The 20,000-nt window shown below is 39.8% G+C and overlaps 1 protein-coding gene across 4 annotated transcripts in view; it reads left to right on the top strand.

Moving 5' to 3' along the window:
* The window catches only part of lnx1 (ligand of numb-protein X 1), a 52,966-nt gene that overhangs the window by 30,586 nt on the left and 2,380 nt on the right, over positions 1-20,000 (top strand). For all 4 annotated transcript variants that reach the window (XM_089001157.1, XM_089001159.1, XM_089001160.1 and 1 more), the window contains 6 exons: positions 2,266-2,397; positions 6,161-6,369; positions 7,328-7,732; positions 14,114-14,248; positions 14,330-14,507; positions 16,783-17,029. In XM_089001157.1, the coding sequence (XP_088857283.1) occupies positions 2,266-2,397; positions 6,161-6,369; positions 7,328-7,732; positions 14,114-14,248; positions 14,330-14,507; positions 16,783-17,029 (1,306 nt within the window). The remainder of the gene's footprint in view (positions 1-2,265; positions 2,398-6,160; positions 6,370-7,327; positions 7,733-14,113; positions 14,249-14,329; positions 14,508-16,782; positions 17,030-20,000) is intronic.

Here is a 20,000-nt window from a genome sequence, read left to right as displayed (position 1 = left end):
CTGTAAAGTGTACTTGAGAGTTTTGGAAAGGCACTTAGAAATGTATTATTATTATTATTATTATTATTATTATTATTATTATTATTATTATTATTATTATTATTATTACATGTATTATCATATTGGTAAAAATAAATACAAATGGTTGTCTCACTTAGCGGCATGAAATTTGGTGGGTCGTTCATGGGCAGTGGGGTAAAAGAGGCTTCCTGTGTCCTATTTTGCTTTTCTCGCCTAATTTAACCCATTCGCTGCCATTCCTGATTTTTTTTCGGGAATTGAAAAGCGTGACGTGAAACGCTATTCCCGATTGTGTTTTGGGTTTTTCTTGCGGGGTTGCCGATAAAGCGCTGGACAGACCTCTGGCTATGTTTTTTTTCCCGTCCACGAGGAGGCAGCATTTGCCTTTTGTCCATGTTAGCGCTTTGTTACAGCTGTTGTTAAAGCGCTATATAAATCAATGTGTGTATTAGATTGTATTTTGTACAGCTACCCCCATTTCAGGCTCAGATAACTCCAGACGCATACAATTTAGGAATTAACTCTTTTTTTTTGTTGATAAAAGAAGATCTTCTAGGGTTTCTTATGCTGCATTGAATGTTTCTGTAGTCCTAAAAATTCTATATTCTGTGGATGCTGCAATTTGAGTGAAAATGACAACAACCCTGGCACTGGAGTGGACGCATTTTTGCACATTGTCTGGCAGTGAATGAGTTTAAATAAATAAATAAATGAGTGAGTGAGTGAGTGAGTCAATGAATGAGTGAGTGACTGAGTGAGTCAATGAATGAATGAATGAATGAATGAATGAATGATTGAAAAAAAAAATCGAGATGACATTTAAATATAGCCACTGCTAGCATACGTCAAAAGTGACGTTCCTAAAATTCCCCGCCCATCACATGAGCATTCAAGTCATCGGGGACCCCAAATGACGTCGTGAAGCACTTTCCACGGCGGGCCGTCGAGGCCCGCGTCACCAACGCTGAGCGAGCTGTCACGGCCGGAAGCGACCGCAGCTTTTAAAGAATAATGTGGCTGTCAGGAGCCATCGCCGTCTCGGATCCGTAGAGGGCGGCGAGGGGAAACGATGACGGTAGTGTCGAGGCCACGGTGGGGCCACGGCTATGCTATTTTCAGTCTTTTTTTTAACTCGTTCACTGCCATTCATGAATTTATTCAGGAATTGAAAATATTCGATTAAAAGTCATATTTCTCAAAAAAGATTCGCCTCAATTTTGCACAAACACCAAAATGCATGCGAATATAAATTCCAACTTGGCTGTACCAGATACAGTGATACCTTGGCTTACGAATTTAATTGGTTCCCAGACAGACTGTGTAAGGTGAAAAATGTGTATCCCAAAAATTAATTTCCCATGTGAAACCATTAAAATGAGAATAATCCGTTCCCAGGTCCCCATAAATCATAATTTTCTAAGCCTCTACACAAAATATACCTTATTTTATGTATAATAAATGTGCTATGGTATTAGAATTAAAGAAATAAACTGTACTATATAATAAAGTCGTTTTATTTACCTTTGTGATGGTCGTTGATGGCTTGATGAAATGGAGTGGACGGTTTCATCAGCATTAACACTTGATGAGGAACATAGCCTTCTTCTTTCACCATCTTGAGGAATGATCCCTTGTAAGTGTTTTCTGTGCGATAATTTTACCTAGTTCCTCATCAATTGTGTTCTGTTTAGCTGGGTTGATAGCTTTTTGCATCAAGTGTAGAGATGGCTTGTGCGGGTTGTTTGTGGAGCCTGATTGATGGGATATTTTAACCTTGCAGTCTACAATCTGCCGTTGAACTATCAAAGTTGAAACTCTCTCAACGTCGTCTGCCTGTCCCTTTAATGTTTAAACCACCTACCCTCACTGCTGCGTTCTTGACCAATCACGTGGCTTTAACCGAAGACTGGGGGCGGGGAATAGAGGACAAAAATGAGTCGGCTGCCATTTTTTTGTTAGGAGAACGGGCTCATTCGCGAACGACACATTACTCATTGTGGCAGCTCCGTGTGTATCCTGAAAAATAGTTTGTATGCCAAGGTAACATTTTCATAAATTCATTTCAAAGGGAAGAAACGAGTTATCCGTTCTTTTTGGAAGTAATCATTTGTTGATAAATGGTTACCAAAGGTTGAACCAATCAGGTGCAAACCTCCCCAAGCTCCTTCTCAGACAAGTCCAGACATGTTGACTCTTCGTGTTTATAAAGTCACCAACTCATCCTCACTCAACTGCCTTTCCCAGTGCGGAGCCGTTCTTTCCGGAGACTCAACCGGGCATTCAGCGTCCTGCGGAGGACTAAGAGTGGCACCGCTGTCAATCATGAAACCTCAGAGGAACGGGACAACGCCAGGAATTCTAGTGTGCCACAAGGAGGTACGGTTCAACATGGAGTACGGAGTACGTTTCGGGAATCTTTTTTACATCAAAAATAGATAATTGAATGAAATGCTATTTCCGATGATGTATGGCCACTTACAGGCTGAGACTGTCATTTTCAAGATTTATTTGTACTTTTCCTGTACGATACATGTATATCTTGCATCAATACTCGCCAGGAATGTGAGCGCCGAATATTTGAACAAAACAAAAAGAGTGGAGCAACACATGTCGACAGACAATATAACCACGCTCGCAGTCATGTCTTGTTTTTCCTCTGCAAAACTCGATTGAGTTTGTTTACTCCTTGAGTGGTTACTCTTGTTTTAAGGTCCGCTAAACAAGCCTCTAAATAAATAAATAAATACATACATAAATAAATAAAAGTAAAGAAATTAAAATAAACTAAAACAAATTAAAATAAATTACAATAAATTACAACAAATTAAAATTAATAAATAGACGAACAAATAAATAAGTACATCAATAGGTAAATAAATAAATAAAATAGATGAATAAATACATTAAAGTACATTAATATAATGAATAAATAAATACCTAAGTAAATAAATTAATTAATACACATGTATGTCAATACTACTACTACTACTACTACTAATAATAATAATAATAACAATAATAATAATTATTATTATTAATATTATCATTATCATTATTAACATTATTATTATTATTATTGTTATTATTATTATTATTATTATTATTATTATTATTATTATTATTATTATTATTATACATTTCATTTATAAGCACTTTCAAAACTCTCAAGGACACTTTACAGTCACAGGATATTTTTTTCTGCGGGTGAGCAGCGGCAGCCACACGCGCCAGTGTTCACTCAACCCGGAAGTAACATAAAGTAAAAATAACAAATAATATGACAACACAAAGACACAGAGAGTCATTCATTCTTCTGCACTTTCTGTACCCTCTTTGTGACATGAAGCAGTTCTAGATGAAAGAGATGATCAAAGCGTCCTTTTCAGTAATGGATAAGGGACGACACGGTCGAATGAATGAATGAATGAAATGTGAGACGTCCAAGTGTAAAATTTGAGTAGACCCACAAAAAAAAAGATCCTTTGTCCAGAAACATACACGAAGTCCGTCATTTTGGTTCAAAGAAGCCGTCATCAAAATAAATAAATGAATATTAACGTATGTAAGGAGTTGAAATAAGACAACCCAGAATCCAACACAGTCCTCACCATTGGGAAGTTCCATCATTTTTACATTAGGATACCAAAAATATAAAAATAGAATAGCAAGCGATGTTGGCCCAAAAAAAGAGCTGAGAGCTTGAAACTGCACTTTACGATTCCCCCAAAGATTGTGTGCATGTGTATTTGTGACGTCCCAAACCCCCCCCATCTGAAACAAGGACGGTGACACGTCTCCGAGTCCAAGCAGATGTTCCTTTTTAATAATTCAGCTGCGCGTTGCATAAGAGTTGCGTCGCGGGAGGCGAATCAAAACGTGGTGGAAAGTGCTCGCCCGAGGCTCTTTCGGACAAGATGTAGCGTACGTCACGGCCGAAGACGCTTCCTTCGTTCAACCATTTCGATAGAACGTATACGTAACGTATACAACCATTTCGATAGTAACGGGGTGAGGAAGTGATACTCATTTGGGTGTTAGAAGCTATCTATATATTTCGCGGTCTAACTTGCTATTAGCTAGCAATTTAGCTAACTAGCTAATTCGCTAACTAGCTTGCTATTTTTATCTTTCCATGAAGATCCGTATCCGTTCCACATGATGCACAACAGCACAAAGTGACAAAAACCTAGCTAGCTATCTGGCTGGCTACCTAGCTAGCTATATCGCTGGCTACCTAGCTAGCGATATCGCTGGCTACCTAGCTAGCTATCTATTTGCTATATATTAGCTATCTAACTAGCTAGCTAGCTATCGATTAGTTATCTATTAGCTAACTAGCTAACTTTCTATCGGAGTTATTCGGGGTTGAGTGAAGGCTGGCGCATGTGGCTGCCGCTGCTTACTCACAGAAAAACTGATCCTGTGACTCTAAAGTGACCTTGAGTTTTGAAAGGCACTGAAATGTATTATTATTATTATTATTATTATTATTATTATTATTATTATTATTATTATTATATTATTATTATTATCTTATGTGTTATTATTATCTATCTATCTTGCTATCTATTTCACTGTCTAGCTTTCTATTAGCTAGCTACTTAGCTAGCTAACTATCTAGCTATCTATCTAGCTATCTATCTAGATACCTATTTCACTATCTAGCTTAATATCTAGCAAGCTATTTAGCTAGCTAGCTAGATCACTATTTAACAAGCTATCTGGATAGCTATTTAGCTAGATAGATAGCTATTTAACTCGACAGATACCTATTTAGACGGCTAGATAGACATATTCTAGCTATTTTGCTATCTAGCTTGCTAGCTAGCTAGCTATTTAGCAATCTTGCTATTTAGGGAGCTATCTAGCTAGCTAAATAGCTATCTATCTGTCTAGCTAAATAGCTATGTATTTAATTAAATAGCTATCCAGATAGCTTGCTAAATTGCCATCTCGCTAAAAAGCTATCTAAATAGCTAGCTCAATAGCTAGGTAGCTAGATCGCAAGCTAGACACCGAAATACATCGCGAGATGGCAAGATCTATCTATAATACATTTTTTTCCCGGGGCGTCTTCACGAATATTGTTTTCTTGTTTTTCACAAAAAAAGCGTTCGTTTTGCGCATAAATCAAAACGTGACGTATCTCCAAATGATAGCACGCATTGCGAAACGAAAGACGATTCTTTGCGTGCAACAGCAGTGGAGATTTGTAGCGCAGCTTTTTTTTCCCATGCACATTATTGCGTACAGATGGATGTGACTAATTGCACAAACATCAAGCGAGGGACAATCGGCCAAGCATTTTTGTTTTTGCTTTTTCTTGGCTCACATCGGCGCGTTTGAGAAACCTGAGGGAGTCCAGGCAGCTGCGCCGCCATCTTCCCAAATTTCTCGTTACTTCCTGTCCTATTTAACTTGGCTTTCAAAACATGTTACAGTGAGACCTCAACTTACGAACTTAATTGGTTCCCAGACAGAGTGTGTAAGGCGAAAAGTGTGTATCTCAAAAAAAAATTTCCCATAGGAAACCATTAGAATGGGAATAATCCGTTCCTGGGTTTCCATAAAATATACTTTTCAACTAAATAAGCCTTAAAACTACACACAATATACCTTATTCTATGTATAATAAATGTGCTATTGTATTGTAATGAAAGAAATACACTGCATTGTATCATAAAGTCACTTTATTTACATTTGTGATGGTCATTTATGGCTTGATGGAATGGCATTGGAGGTCGAAGGTCAAAGGGAATTGCTGTTTGGAAAGAGAGGCGCATTACATGACGACTAATTAAAGAAATAAACTGTGCTGTCAAATAAATTTTTATTTACCTTTTTGATGGTTGTTGATGGCTTATGGAAGGAGAGTCACCTTCCATAAGGACTGTTGGTAACTTAACCTCTGGTGCTGTTTGGTCGTGTGCTTCCGCCGAAGATCACTCCGCCAGCCGTGGTGGGTGTGTATTATGAAAATAGTGCTTATTATAAGGTTTAATTTTCAGAAATTTGACGTTTGTTAGACAAAAAGTTTGTAAGTTGAGGTGTTTGTAAGTTGAGGTCTCACTGTATTTTTTTAATCGCACTCTACAGCTGGACTCAAACTTTTCTTCTTCTTCTTCTCTTCATCCGTCAGTGTTGGCTCTGCCACAGCTCCACCACTTGATCCCCGACGGGGAAGTGACCAGTATTAAAATCACCAGGGCGGAACCGTCGGAACCGCTCGCCATTAGCATCGTCGGCGGTAACGAGACACCGCTGGTGCGGATCCTCATCCAGGATATCTACAGGGAGGGGGTCATCGCCCGAGATGGACGCCTGCTACCCGGGGATATGATCCTTAAGGTATCACCAGTTTGCCATATTGAATATTGAAGAATTGAAAATAAAACTCATGATGATTAAAAATCAAATGATAGTGCTACCTCGGTTTACGAACTCCTTGGCTTCCGAACTTTTCGGTTTACGAAATTTATGAAAATTTTACCTTGGCATACAATCTTTTTTTCGGGATACACACAGAGCTGCCTCAATGAGTGATGTGTCGTTTGCGAACGAGCCCGTTCTAACAACAAAATGGCAGCCGACTGTTTTTGTACTCTAGTCACCGCCCCCAGTCTTCGGTTAAAGCCACGTGATTGGTCAAGAACGTAGCAGTGAGGGGAGGTGGTTTAAACATTAAAGTGACAGGCAGACGACAGTGAGAGAGTTTCAACTTTGATAGTTCAACGGCAGATTGTAGCCTGCAAGGTTAAAATATTCCATCAATCAGGCTCCACAAACAACCCGCAAAAAGCTATCAACCCAGCTAAATAGGACACAATTGATGAGGAACTTGATAAAATCATCACAGAGTAAGCGTCTACAAGGGATCATTCCTCAAGATGGTGAAAGAAGAAGGTTACGTTCCTCATCAAGTGTTTAATGCTGAGGAAACCGGCCACTCCATTCTATCAAGCCATCAACGACCATCACAAAGGTAAATAAAATAACTTTATTATACAGTACAGTTTATTTCTTTAATTATAATACCGTAGCACATTTATTAGACATAAAATAAGGTATATTTTGTGTAGTTTTAAGGCTTAGAAAGTAGAAAATTATGTTTATGGGGCCCTGGGAACGGATTATTCTCATTTTAATGGTTTCCTATGGGAAATTATTTTTTGGGATACACACTTTTCGCCTTACACACTCTTTCTGGGAACCAATTAAGTTCGTAAGCCAATGTATCACTGTATGTATTTTTTAATTTTATTTAATCCATTTTTTCTCCCCCCCCCCCCTCCGTCCCACCCCCTAGGTGAACGGCATCGACATCAGCAACGTATCGCACTGCTACGCGGTAGCCACCCTAAAGCAGCCGTGCCAGCTCCTGCGTCTCACCATCCTCCGAGAGCAACGCCACCGCTACCATCACCCGCACGTGAGCGGCGGCGGCGGGGGCCATCCGTCGCACGGCCTGCCCCCTCACATCCCCTTCCGGGACGACAGCGTCCACGTGGTGCTTAGCAAAAGCGCACCGGACGAGCAGCTGGGCATCAAGCTGGTGCGTCGGCCCGAGGAACCCGGTCTGTACATCTTTGACCTGCTGGACGGGGGCCTGGCGGCTCGCGACGGACAGCTGTGGGTCGGAGACCGCGTGCTAGCTATCAACGGACACGATCTGCGATACGGAGCCCCGGAACATGCCGCTCTGCTCATACAGGTTGGTGATGTGCAGTCAAAATACAGGTTTTTTTCTGGTGTATAAGGCGCACCCGCAATGAATGGTGTATTTTCAATTTTTTCTATATATAAGGCACACCGGAGTATGAGGCACACCCCCAATGAATGGTATATTTTCAAACTTTTTCCATATATAAGGCGCACCGGAGTATAAGGCGCACCCCCAATGAATGGTATATTTTCAAATGTTTTCCATATATAAGGCGCACCGGAGTATAAGGCGCACCCCCAATGAATGGTATATTTTCAAACGTTTTCCATATATAAGGTGCACCGGAGTATAAGGCGCACCCCCAATGAATGGTATATTTTCAAACTTTTTCCATATATAAGGCACACCCCCAATGAATGGTATATTTTCAAACTTTCCATATATAAGGCACACCCCCAATGAATTGTATATTTTCAAACTTTTTCCATATATAAGGCGCACCGGAGTATAAGGCGCACCCCCAATGAATTGTATATTTTCAAACTTTTTCCATATATAAGGCGCACCGGAGTATAAGGCACACCCCCAATGAATTGTATATTTTCAAACGTTTTCCATATATAAGGCGCACCGGAGTATAAGGCACACCCCCAATGAATTGTATATTTTCAAACGTTTTCCATATATAAGGCGCACCGGAGTATAAGGCGCACCCCCAATGAATTGTATATTTTCAAACTTTTTCCATATATAAGGCACACCGCCAATGAATTGTATATTTTCAAACGTTTTCCATATATAAGGCGCACCCCCAATGAATGGTATATTTTCAAACTTTCCATATATAAGGCACACCCCCAATGAATTGTATATTTTCAAACTTTTTCCATATATAAGGCACACCGCCAATGAATTGTATATTTTCAAACGTTTTCCATATATAAGGTGCACCGGAGTATAAGGCGCACCCCCAATGAATGGTATATTTTCAAACGTTTTCCATATATAAGGCACACCTCCAATGAATGGTATATTTTCAAACTTTTTCCATATATAAGGCACACCCCAAATGAATTGTATATTTTCAAACTTTTTCCATATATAAGGCGCACCGGAGTATAAGGCGCACCCCCAATGAATGGTATATTTTCTCACTTTTTCCATATATAAGGCACACCTCCAATGAATGGTATATTTTCAAACTTTTTCCATATATAAGGCACACCCCAAGTGAATTGTATATTTTCAAACTTTTTCCATATATAAGGCGCACCGGAGTATAAGGCGCACCCCCAATGAATGGTATATTTTCTCACTTTTTCCATATATAAGGCACACCTCCAATGAATGGTATATTTTCTCACTTTTTCCATATATAAGGCACACCCCCAATGAATGGTATATTTTCAAACTTTCCATATATAAGGCACACCCCCAATGAATGGTATATTTTCAAACGTTTTCCATATATAAGGTGCACCGGAGTATAAGGCGCACCCCCAATGAATGGTATATTTTCTCACTTTTTCCATATATAAGGCACACCTCCAATGAATGGTATATTTTCAAACTTTTTCCATATATAAGGCACACCCCAAGTGAATTGTATATTTTCAAACTTTTTCCATATATAAGGCGCACCGGAGTATAAGGCGCACCCCCAATGAATGGTATATTTTCTCACTTTTTCCATATATAAGGCACACCTCCAATGAATGGTATATTTTCTCACTTTTTCCATATATAAGGCACACCCCCAATGAATGGTATATTTTCAAACTTTCCATATATAAGGCACACCCCCAATGAATGGTATATTTTCAAACGTTTTCCATATATAAGGTGCACCGGAGTATAAGGCGCACCCACAATGAATGGTATATTTTCAAACTTTCCATATATAAGGCACACCCCCAATGAATTGTATATTTTCAAACTTTTTCCATATATAAGGCGCACCGGAGTATAAGGCACACCCCCAATGAATTGTATATTTTCAAACGTTTTCCATATATAAGGCGCACCGGAGTATAAGGCACACCCCCAATGAATTGTATATTTTCAAACGTTTTCCATATATAAGGCGCACCGGAGTATAAGGCGCACCCCCAATGAATTGTATATTTTCAAACTTTTTCCATATATAAGGCACACCGCCAATGAATTGTATATTTTCAAACGTTTTCCATATATAAGGCGCACCCCCAATGAATGGTATATTTTCAAACTTTCCATATATAAGGCACACCCCCAATGAATTGTATATTTTCAAACTTTTTCCATATATAAGGCACACCGCCAATGAATTGTATATTTTCAAACGTTTTCCATATATAAGGTGCACCGGAGTATAAGGCGCACCCCCAATGAATGGTATATTTTCAAACGTTTTCCATATATAAGGCACACCTCCAATGAATGGTATATTTTCAAACTTTTTCCATATATAAGGCACACCCCAAATGAATTGTATATTTTCAAACTTTTTCCATATATAAGGCGCACCGGAGTATAAGGCGCACCCCCAATGAATGGTATATTTTCTCACTTTTTCCATATATAAGGCACACCTCCAATGAATGGTATATTTTCAAACTTTTTCCATATATAAGGCACACCCCAAGTGAATTGTATATTTTCAAACTTTTTCCATATATAAGGCGCACCGGAGTATAAGGCGCACCCCCAATGAATGGTATATTTTCTCACTTTTTCCATATATAAGGCACACCTCCAATGAATGGTATATTTTCTCACTTTTTCCATATATAAGGCACACCCCCAATGAATGGTATATTTTCAAACTTTCCATATATAAGGCACACCCCCAATGAATGGTATATTTTCAAACGTTTTCCATATATAAGGTGCACCGGAGTATAAGGCGCACCCACAATGAATGGTATATTTTCAAACTTTCCATATATAAGGCACACCCCCAATGAATTGTATATTTTCAAACTTTTTCCATATATAAGGCGCACCGGAGTATAAGGCACACCCCCAATGAATTGTATATTTTCAAACGTTTTCCATATATAAGGCGCACCGGAGTATAAGGCACACCCCCAATGAATTGTATATTTTCAAACGTTTTCCATATATAAGGCGCACCGGAGTATAAGGCGCACCCCCAATGAATTGTATATTTTCAAACTTTTTCCATATATAAGGCACACCGCCAATGAATTGTATATTTTCAAACGTTTTCCATATATAAGGCGCACCCCCAATGAATGGTATATTTTCAAACTTTCCATATATAAGGCACACCCCCAATGAATTGTATATTTTCAAACTTTTTCCATATATAAGGCACACCGCCAATGAATTGTATATTTTCAAACGTTTTCCATATATAAGGTGCACCGGAGTATAAGGCGCACCCCCAATGAATGGTATATTTTCAAACGTTTTCCATATATAAGGCACACCTCCAATGAATGGTATATTTTCAAACTTTTTCCATATATAAGGCACACCCCAAATGAATTGTATATTTTCAAACTTTTTCCATATATAAGGCGCACCGGAGTATAAGGCGCACCCCCAATGAATGGTATATTTTCTCACTTTTTCCATATATAAGGCACACCTCCAATGAATGGTATATTTTCAAACTTTTTCCATATATAAGGCACACCCCAAGTGAATTGTATATTTTCAAACTTTTTCCATATATAAGGCGCACCGGAGTATAAGGCGCACCCCCAATGAATGGTATATTTTCTCACTTTTTCCATATATAAGGCACACCTCCAATGAATGGTATATTTTCTCACTTTTTCCATATATAAGGCACACCCCCAATGAATGGTATATTTTCAAACTTTCCATATATAAGGCACACCCCCAATGAATGGTATATTTTCAAACGTTTTCCATATATAAGGTGCACCGGAGTATAAGGCGCACCCACAATGAATGGTATATTTTCAAACTTTCCATATATAAGGCACACCCCCAATGAATTGTATATTTTCAAACTTTTTCCATATATAAGGCGCACCGGAGTATAAGGCGCACCCCCAATGAATGGTATATTTTCAAACGTTTTCCATATATAAGGCGCACCGGAGTATAAGGCGCACCCCCAATGAATGGTATATTTTCAAACTTTTTCCATATATAAGGCGCACCGGAGTATAAGGCGCACCCCCAATGAATGGTATATTTTCAAACGTTTTCCATATATAAGGCGCACCCCCAATGAATGGTATATTTTCAAACTTTTTCCATATATAAGGCGCACCGGAGTATAAGGCGCACCCCCAATGAATGGTATATTTTCAAACATTTTTCAGATATAAGGCGCACCGGAGTACAAGGTGCACACCCAATGAATGGTGTATTTTCAAACTGTTTTTCAAACTTTTTTACTCTTGCAAATGTCCCCATTATGGGACTATTAAAGGCTTTCTGATTCTGTAGGTGCTGCTGTTTTGGCTAGCAACACAATTCCAATCAAGTATTAATGTCCGTGTGCGAAAAATGGCATCTCTGACATTTAATTCACATTATTTATTATTATTTTCTTCACAGAAAAAAATCAGGGTGTTTATTTGTTTCTCCGGGAATCGACACGCACTATTGGAAGAACAACCTGAGTGTTCCTACGATTTTCCAAAGGCAATTGTAGTGATTTGCGGTAATTACTTTGCTGTTGACATTTGATTGCGACGATTCCCTGACAAAACCACAGCAGGTCATCGGTTGGTGCGTTTGTTTCGCTAATGCCGTTTTAATTACGGTGAAATCGTTCAGGGGTCTGCGGCCCTCAAGTTCTGACTGACTGGCTCTCCCTATCCCCCCCCGACAGAGATTAACAGCCAGCCATTTTGAAATTAAATTAGACCAATTAAGGCAGTAATGGGTCCACGACTGGTTTATTAAGGAGTTGAGCTCTGTGAAGCAAACACCGGAGCGACTCTCAGAGGAGGTGAGGTGACAGAAACAGTTTGTTAGTCGTCAGGGAAAAAGTACGAATAAATGCATGGGAATGAGTGGTCGCCGGATGGGAAATGCAAGTGAGGAGTAAAGTTATTTTTTTTTAAACTACCTCCTACTATAATCCAAGCCTATCAAAGAGATGCCAGAATACTTTCACGCTCGCTTCTGCTCCTTTGGAGAGTGACTTTAATAAGAAATGAGACTCAATTATATTTGCCGCAAGCTATTTTAGGCTCAGAAAAAGAAAATGGAGGACGAAAGTCATGGAGTTTGTCATCATAGCCTTTTAGAAGTTGTTATGGATCATTTTATGGTATTATTTGAAAACAATGACCATTCAAAAACAAAATCCACAAGCTATTTTCTGGTGTTTTAGTAGCATCTATGTGGCTATGCAAAGCTAATGTTAATTAGGTGACAAAAGGAATCAATGAGATGAAACCTACCGCTAAGTAACTTTTGCTAGTTACTATGTATGTAACTTTTTGACGCTATTTATCGTCCATAATATATATTTTTTCCAGTTAGCTAATGGTAGCTAGCTAGCTAAAGGGCATGCTATTTCAAGCTCTTTCTGGCTCACAGTTGGTTAAATAGCTATCTATCTAGCTAAATGGATATATATATCTAGCTAAATTGCTCTCTATCTAGCTAAATAGATATCTATCTAGCTAAATAGCTATCTATCTATCTAGCTAAATAGCTATCTAGCCAAATAGCTATCTATCAAGCTAAATAGCTATCTATCTAGCTAAATAGCCATCTATCTAGCTAAATATCCATCAATCTAGATAAATAGCTATATATCTAGCTAAATAGCTAGCTATCTAGCTGAATATCTATCTAGTTAAATAGCAATCTATCTAGCTGAATAGCTATCTATCTAGCTGAATAGATATCTATTCAGCTAAATAGCTATCTATCTAGCTAAATAGCTACCTAGCTAAATAGCTCTCTATCTAGCTAAATAGCTATATATCTAGATAAGTAGCTATATATCTAGATAAATAGCTATATGTCTAGTTAAATAGCTATCTATCTAAATAGCTATCTATCTTGCTAAATAGTTATATATCTAGCTAAATAGCTATCTATCTAGCTAAATAGCTATATAGCTAGCTAAATAGTGATCTGTCTAGCTAAATATCTATCTAGCTAAATAGAGATCTATCTAGGTGAATATCAATCTAGCTAAATAGCTATCTATCTAGCTAAATAGCTATCTATCTAGCTAAATAGCGGATCTATCTAGCTAAATAACTATCTATCTAACTAGCTATATATATAGCTAAATATCCATCGAGATAACTTGCTAATGAAATTTATATTTAAACACCAAAACGTTCAACCAAAACATCTGCTAGCTTAAATGGTAACATTTAACACAAAATCATAGACAAGCTAACGGGAAAGTAGCGTGGATGAATTGTTCAACCTAACCAAATTTACCGTATTTAACAAATCCTGTTATTTTACCAGGCGAGCGAGGAAGGCGTCCACTTCATCGTATCCCGTCAAATCTGCTTGCCTGCGCCCGACATCCTCCAAGAAGCGCCATGGGCCATGGACGGCCCTCCGCCATATTCCCCGGTGGACATTGAACAAACACTACTGGTCAGCTCACACACACACACACAGACCTACAAAACACGACATTTGTGTGGCTTGGAAATTAATTATTCGTTTATCTCGTAGGATTCGTGCCAGAAGCCCGCCTGCTACGAGAAAACGGTTGCACTGACCAAAGAACCGTACGACTCGCTAGGCATGGCCGTCGCCGGCGGCATGTCCAGCCGTGGTTGGGACCTCCCCATCTATGTCACTAACGTGGACCCTGACGGAGTTGTAGGCCAGGAGGGTTCCATACGCAAAGGTAACCACCAAACGCTCTTGATGAATTTGCGCCGTCTGCTGATTGACGGACACGCGTTTAATTCGCAAAGTTAATCGCGCGATGGCGGAGGTTCAGCGCTTTGCAAATTGTCCCAGAGAAATATTAGCCTGGGCGTCGCACCGGGAAGGAAGGAACTGGTCTGCAGGATTATTTTTATGTCACGGTAATATTCGTGAGGGAGATTTTGCTGACTCGGTTGTCCTTAATGCATATTAGGCATTCCATTGACCCCCCCCCCCACCTACCATATATGAATCTCTCTTTATGGCCTTCTGAAGGCTGAAAAGGTCACATTGCTATGTTGCACACCATTGTTGCTCTTACACCCTCCTTTTGTTTTATATACATACATACAGTAAAGTCTCGTTATATCGATATCGGATATATCGATAGTCCCGGTTATATCGATATTTTTTCGGACTCCCTTGACTATCAACATAACGCGACTTTACTGTATATATGTATGTACAGTGATACAGTGAGACCTCAACTTACGAACTTAATTTGTTCCCAGACAGAGTGTGTAAGGCGAAAAGTGTGTATCTCAAAAAAACATTCCCATAGGAAACCATTAAAATGGGAATAATCCGTTCCCGGGTTTCCATAAAATATACTTTTCAACTAAATAAGCCTAAACATCAATCTAGCTGATGCCAATAAAACCCTGGCCAGACCTCTGACAATATTTTTTCCATTCCACAAGTGGGTCGCATTTCCCTTTTGCCATCAACAACTATCACAAAGGTAAATAAAACGACTTTATTATATCGTACATTTTATTTCTTTGATTATAAAACCATAGCACATTTATTATACATAAAATAAGGTATGTTTTGTGTAGTTTTAAGGCTTAGACAATTAGAAAATTATGTTTTATGGGGACCTGGGAACGGATTATTCTCATTTTAATGGTTTCCTATAGGAAATTTATTTTTGGGAGACATACTTTTTGCCTCACACATTCTGTCTGGGAACCAATTAAGTTTGTAAACCAAGGTATCACTGTATATAAATATAGAAAGTTTTCCAAATACAGTAAAGTCTCGTTATATCGATATCGGATATATCGATAGTCCCGGTTATATCGATACTATTTCTATGCACGCACGGAGAAAATTACATGCAAACAGGGTCGGATATATCGATAGTCCCGGTTATATCGATATTTTTTCGGACTCCCTTGAATATCGATATAACGAGACTTTACTGTATATATGTATGTACAGTGATACAGTGAGACCTCAACTTACGAACTTAATTGGTTCCCAGACAGAGAGTGTGTAAGGCGAAAAAGTGTGTATCTCAAAAAAAATTCCCATAGGAAACCATTAAAATGGGAATAATCCGTTCCCGGGTTTCCATAAAATATACTTTTCAACTAAATAAGCCTAAACATCTATCTGGCTGATGCCAATAAAACCCTGGCCAGACCTCTGACAATATTTTTTCCATTCCACAAGTGGGTCGCATTTCCCTTTTGCCATCAACAACCATCACAAAGGTAAATAAAACAACTATTATATCGTACATTTTATTTCTTTAATTATAATACCATAGCACATTTATTATACATAAAATAAGGCATATTTTGTTTTGTGTAGTTTTAAGGCTTAGAAAATTAGAATGTAGAAAATTATGTTTTATGGGGACCTGGGAACGGATTATTCTCATTTTAATGGTTTCCTATAGGAAATTTATTTTTGGGAGACATAGTTTTTGCCTCACACATTCTGTCTGGGAACCAATTAAGTTTGTAAACCAAGGTATCACTGTATATAAATATAGAAAAGTTTTCCAAATACAGTAAAGTCTCGTTATATCGATATCGGATATATCGATAGTCCCGGTTATATCGATACTATTTCTATGCACGCACAGAGAAAATTACATGCAAACAGGGTCGGATATATCGATAGTCCCGGTTATATCGATATTTTTTCGGACTCCCTTGAATATCGATATAACGAGACTTTACTGTATATGGAGTTAATCCCAATCGTAATTTTTCATCTGGCATTCGACTAACCATTGATTTGAAAAATAATGACGTGCTTAAGCCAAGCTTAAAATTACTTTTCGAAATGAAATGGGTCAATTTGACCCATAATTTAACTTAACATAATATTTCCATTGCTCACACAACATGTCCTTCAGGGTGGCGGCTCGGAAGCACCCTTTTGTAAAAAAGCACAGGTGGCGCTCGCTCGTGGGGGTTGTTGAATACTTCATGGATCTCGCCCTTCCCGTCGCCTAGGCGACATCCTCCTCAACGTGAACGGCGTCGATCTGACGGGGGTGACGCGCAGCGAGGCCGTGGCTAACCTGAAGAACACCTCGTCGCCTGTGGTGCTTAAAGTCCTGGAGATGCGACCGCCCGACGAGGGTCTCCCGGAGGGCGAGCTGCCGCCATGCTTGGCCTCCTCGCCCGAGAGCACCACCAAGAGCCCGCTGCCCAACAATGACTACTCCCCGCTGTGGGTGTCATGGCTGCAGCTGCCCAGGTTTGTCATTGGAGAAGTTCTTTCAAAAAAGAAGAAGAAGAAAAAAAACCACCAAAAAGTCATTTACTTCCTTCTTTCCTCCCAGTGGGTCAATTTGACCCACTAAAATAACTATTAAGATTGCTACTTTTCCAAGTCCCTCCATTCCTCTCTCACAATCCCTACTTACTTCCTTCCTCTATTCCTCCCTCCCTTCCTTCATTCCTTCCTCCCTACGGGTCGATTTGACCCACTAAAATAACTATTAAGATTGCTACTTTTCCAACCCCACCTTCCTCTCCCACCCTCTTTACGTCCTTCCTTCCTTTATTCCTCCCTCCCTCCCTTCCTTCCTTCGTTCCTTCCTCCCAACGGGTCAATTTGACCCACTAAAATAACTATTAAGATTGCTAATTTCCCCTCCATTCCTCTCTCACACTCCCCACTTCCTTCCCTTCTTCCTTCTTATCTTCCTTATTTCCTCCTTCCCCCCCCCCTCCCTTCCTTCCTCCCGACGGGTCAATTTGACCCATGAAGATTACTACTAAGATTGCTACTTTTGCAAGTCCCTCCTTTTCCTTCCTTCCTTCCTTCCACCCAACGGGTCAATTTGACCCATTAAGACTACTACTAAGATTGCTACTTTTCCAAGTCCCTCCCTTCCTCTTTCTTCCTTCTTTTTTACTTCCTTCCTTCCTACCTTCCTCCCAACGGGTCAATTTGACCCACTAAGATTACTACTAAGATTGCTACTTTTGCAAGTGCATCCCTTTCCTTCCTCCTTTCCTCTCCCTTCCTTCCTTCCTTTCACCCAACGGGTCAATTTGACCCATTAAGACTACTACTAAGATTGCTACTTTTACAAGTCCCTCACTTCCTTCCTTCCTTCCTTCCTTCCTCCCAACGGGTCAGTTTGACCCATTAAGACTACTACTAAGATTGCTACTTTTCCAAGTCCCTCTCTTCCGTTTTCTTCCTTCTTTTTTTACTTCCTTCCTTCATTCTTTCCTTCCTTCCTTCCTTCCAACCTTCCTCCCAACGGGTCAATTTGACCCACTAAGATTACTACTAAGATTGCTACTTTTCCAAGTCCCTCCCTTCCTCTTTCTTCCTTCTTTTTTACTTCCTTCCTTCCTACCTTCCTCCCAACGGGTCAATTTGACCCACTAAGATTACTACTAAGATTGCTACTTTTCCAAGTCCCTCCCTTCCTTCCTTCCTTCCTTCCTTCCTTCCTTCCTTCCTTCCTTCCTTCCTTCCTTACTTCCTTCCTTCCTTCCTTCCACCCAACGGGTCAATTTGACCCATTAAGACTACTACTAAGATTGCTACTTTTCCAAGTCCCTCCCTTCCTCTTTCTTCCTTCTTTTTTACTTCCTTCCTTCCTACCTTCCTCCCAACGGGTCAATTTGACCCACTAAGATTACTACTAAGATTGCTACTTTTGCAAGTGCATCCCTTTCCTTCCTCCTTTCCTCTCCCTTCCTTCCTTCCTTTCACCCAACGGGTCAATTTGACCCATTAAGACTACTACTAAGATTGCTACTTTTACAAGTCCCTCACTTCCCCTTCCTTCCTTCCTTCCTTCCTTCCTTCCTTCCTTCCTTCCTTCCTTCCTTCCTTCCTTCCTTCCTTCCTTCCTTCCTTCCTTCATTTCTTCCTCCCAACGGGTCAGTTTGACCCATTAAGACTACTACTAAGATTGCTACTTTTCCAAGTCCCTCTCTTCCGTTTTCTTCCTTCTTTTTTTACTTCCTTCCTTCATTCTTTCCTTCCTTCCTTCCAACCTTCCTCCCAACGGGTCAATTTGACCCACTAAGATTACTACTAAGATTGCTACTTTTCCAAGTCCCTCCCTTCCTCTTTCTTCCTTCTTTTTTACTTCCTTCCTTCCTACCTTCCTCCCAACGGGTCAATTTGACCCACTAAGATTACTACTAAGATTGCTACTTTTCCAAGTCCCTCCCTTCCTTCCTTCCTTCCTTCCTTCCTTCCTTCCTTCCTTCCTTCCTTCCTTCCTTCCTTCCTTCCACCCAACGGGTCAATTTGACCCATTAAGACTACTACTAAGATTGCTACTTTTCCAAGTCCCTCCCTTCCTTTCTTCCTTCTTTTTTACTTCCTTCCTTCCTACCTTCCTCCCAACGGGTCAATTTGACCCACTAAGATTACTACTAAGATTGCTACTTTTGCAAGTGCATCCCTTTCCTTCCTCCTTTCCTCTCCCTTCCTTCCTTCCTTTCACCCAACGGGTCAATTTGACCCATTAAGACTACTACTAAGATTGCTACTTTTACAAGTCCCTCACTTCCCCTTCCTTCCTTCCTTCCTTCCTTCCTTCCTTCCTTCCTTCCTTCCTTCCTTCCTTCCTTCCTTCCTTCCTTCCTTCCTTCCTTCATTTCTTCCTCCCAACGGGTCAGTTTGACCCATTAAGACTACTACTAAGATTGCTACTTTTCCAAGTCCCTCTCTTCCGTTTTCTTCCTTCTTTTTTTACTTCCTTCCTTCATTCTTTCCTTCCTTCCTTCCAACCTTCCTCCCAACGGGTCAATTTGACCCACTAAGATTACTACTAAGATTGCTACTTTTCCAAGTCCCTCCCTTCCTTCCTTCCTTCCTTCCTTCCTTCCTTCCTTCCTTCCTTCCTTCCTTCCTTCCTTCCTTCCTTCCTTCCTTCCACCCAACGGGTCAATTTGACCCATTAAGACTACTACTAAGATTGCTACTTTTCCAAGTCCCTCCCTTCCTTTCTTCCTTCTTTTTTACTTCCTTCCTTCCTACCTTCCTCCCAACGGGTCAATTTGACCCACTAAGATTACTACTAAGATTGCTACTTTTGCAAGTGCATCCCTTTCCTTCCTCCTTTCCTCTCCCTTCCTTCCTTCCTTTCACCCAACGGGTCAATTTGACCCATTAAGACTACTACTAAGATTGCTACTTTTACAAGTCCCTCACTTCCCCTTCCTTCCTTCCTTCCTTCCTTCCTTCCTTC

Source organism: Hippocampus bargibanti, linkage group LG07 (genome assembly GCF_051943395.1).
Source record: "Hippocampus bargibanti isolate YZ-2025 linkage group LG07, ASM5194339v1, whole genome shotgun sequence".
Lineage (NCBI taxonomy): Eukaryota > Metazoa > Chordata > Actinopteri > Syngnathiformes > Syngnathidae > Hippocampus > Hippocampus bargibanti.
Note: the sequence above shows the minus strand (reverse complement) of the source record. Positions and strands in the feature narration are given on the sequence as shown.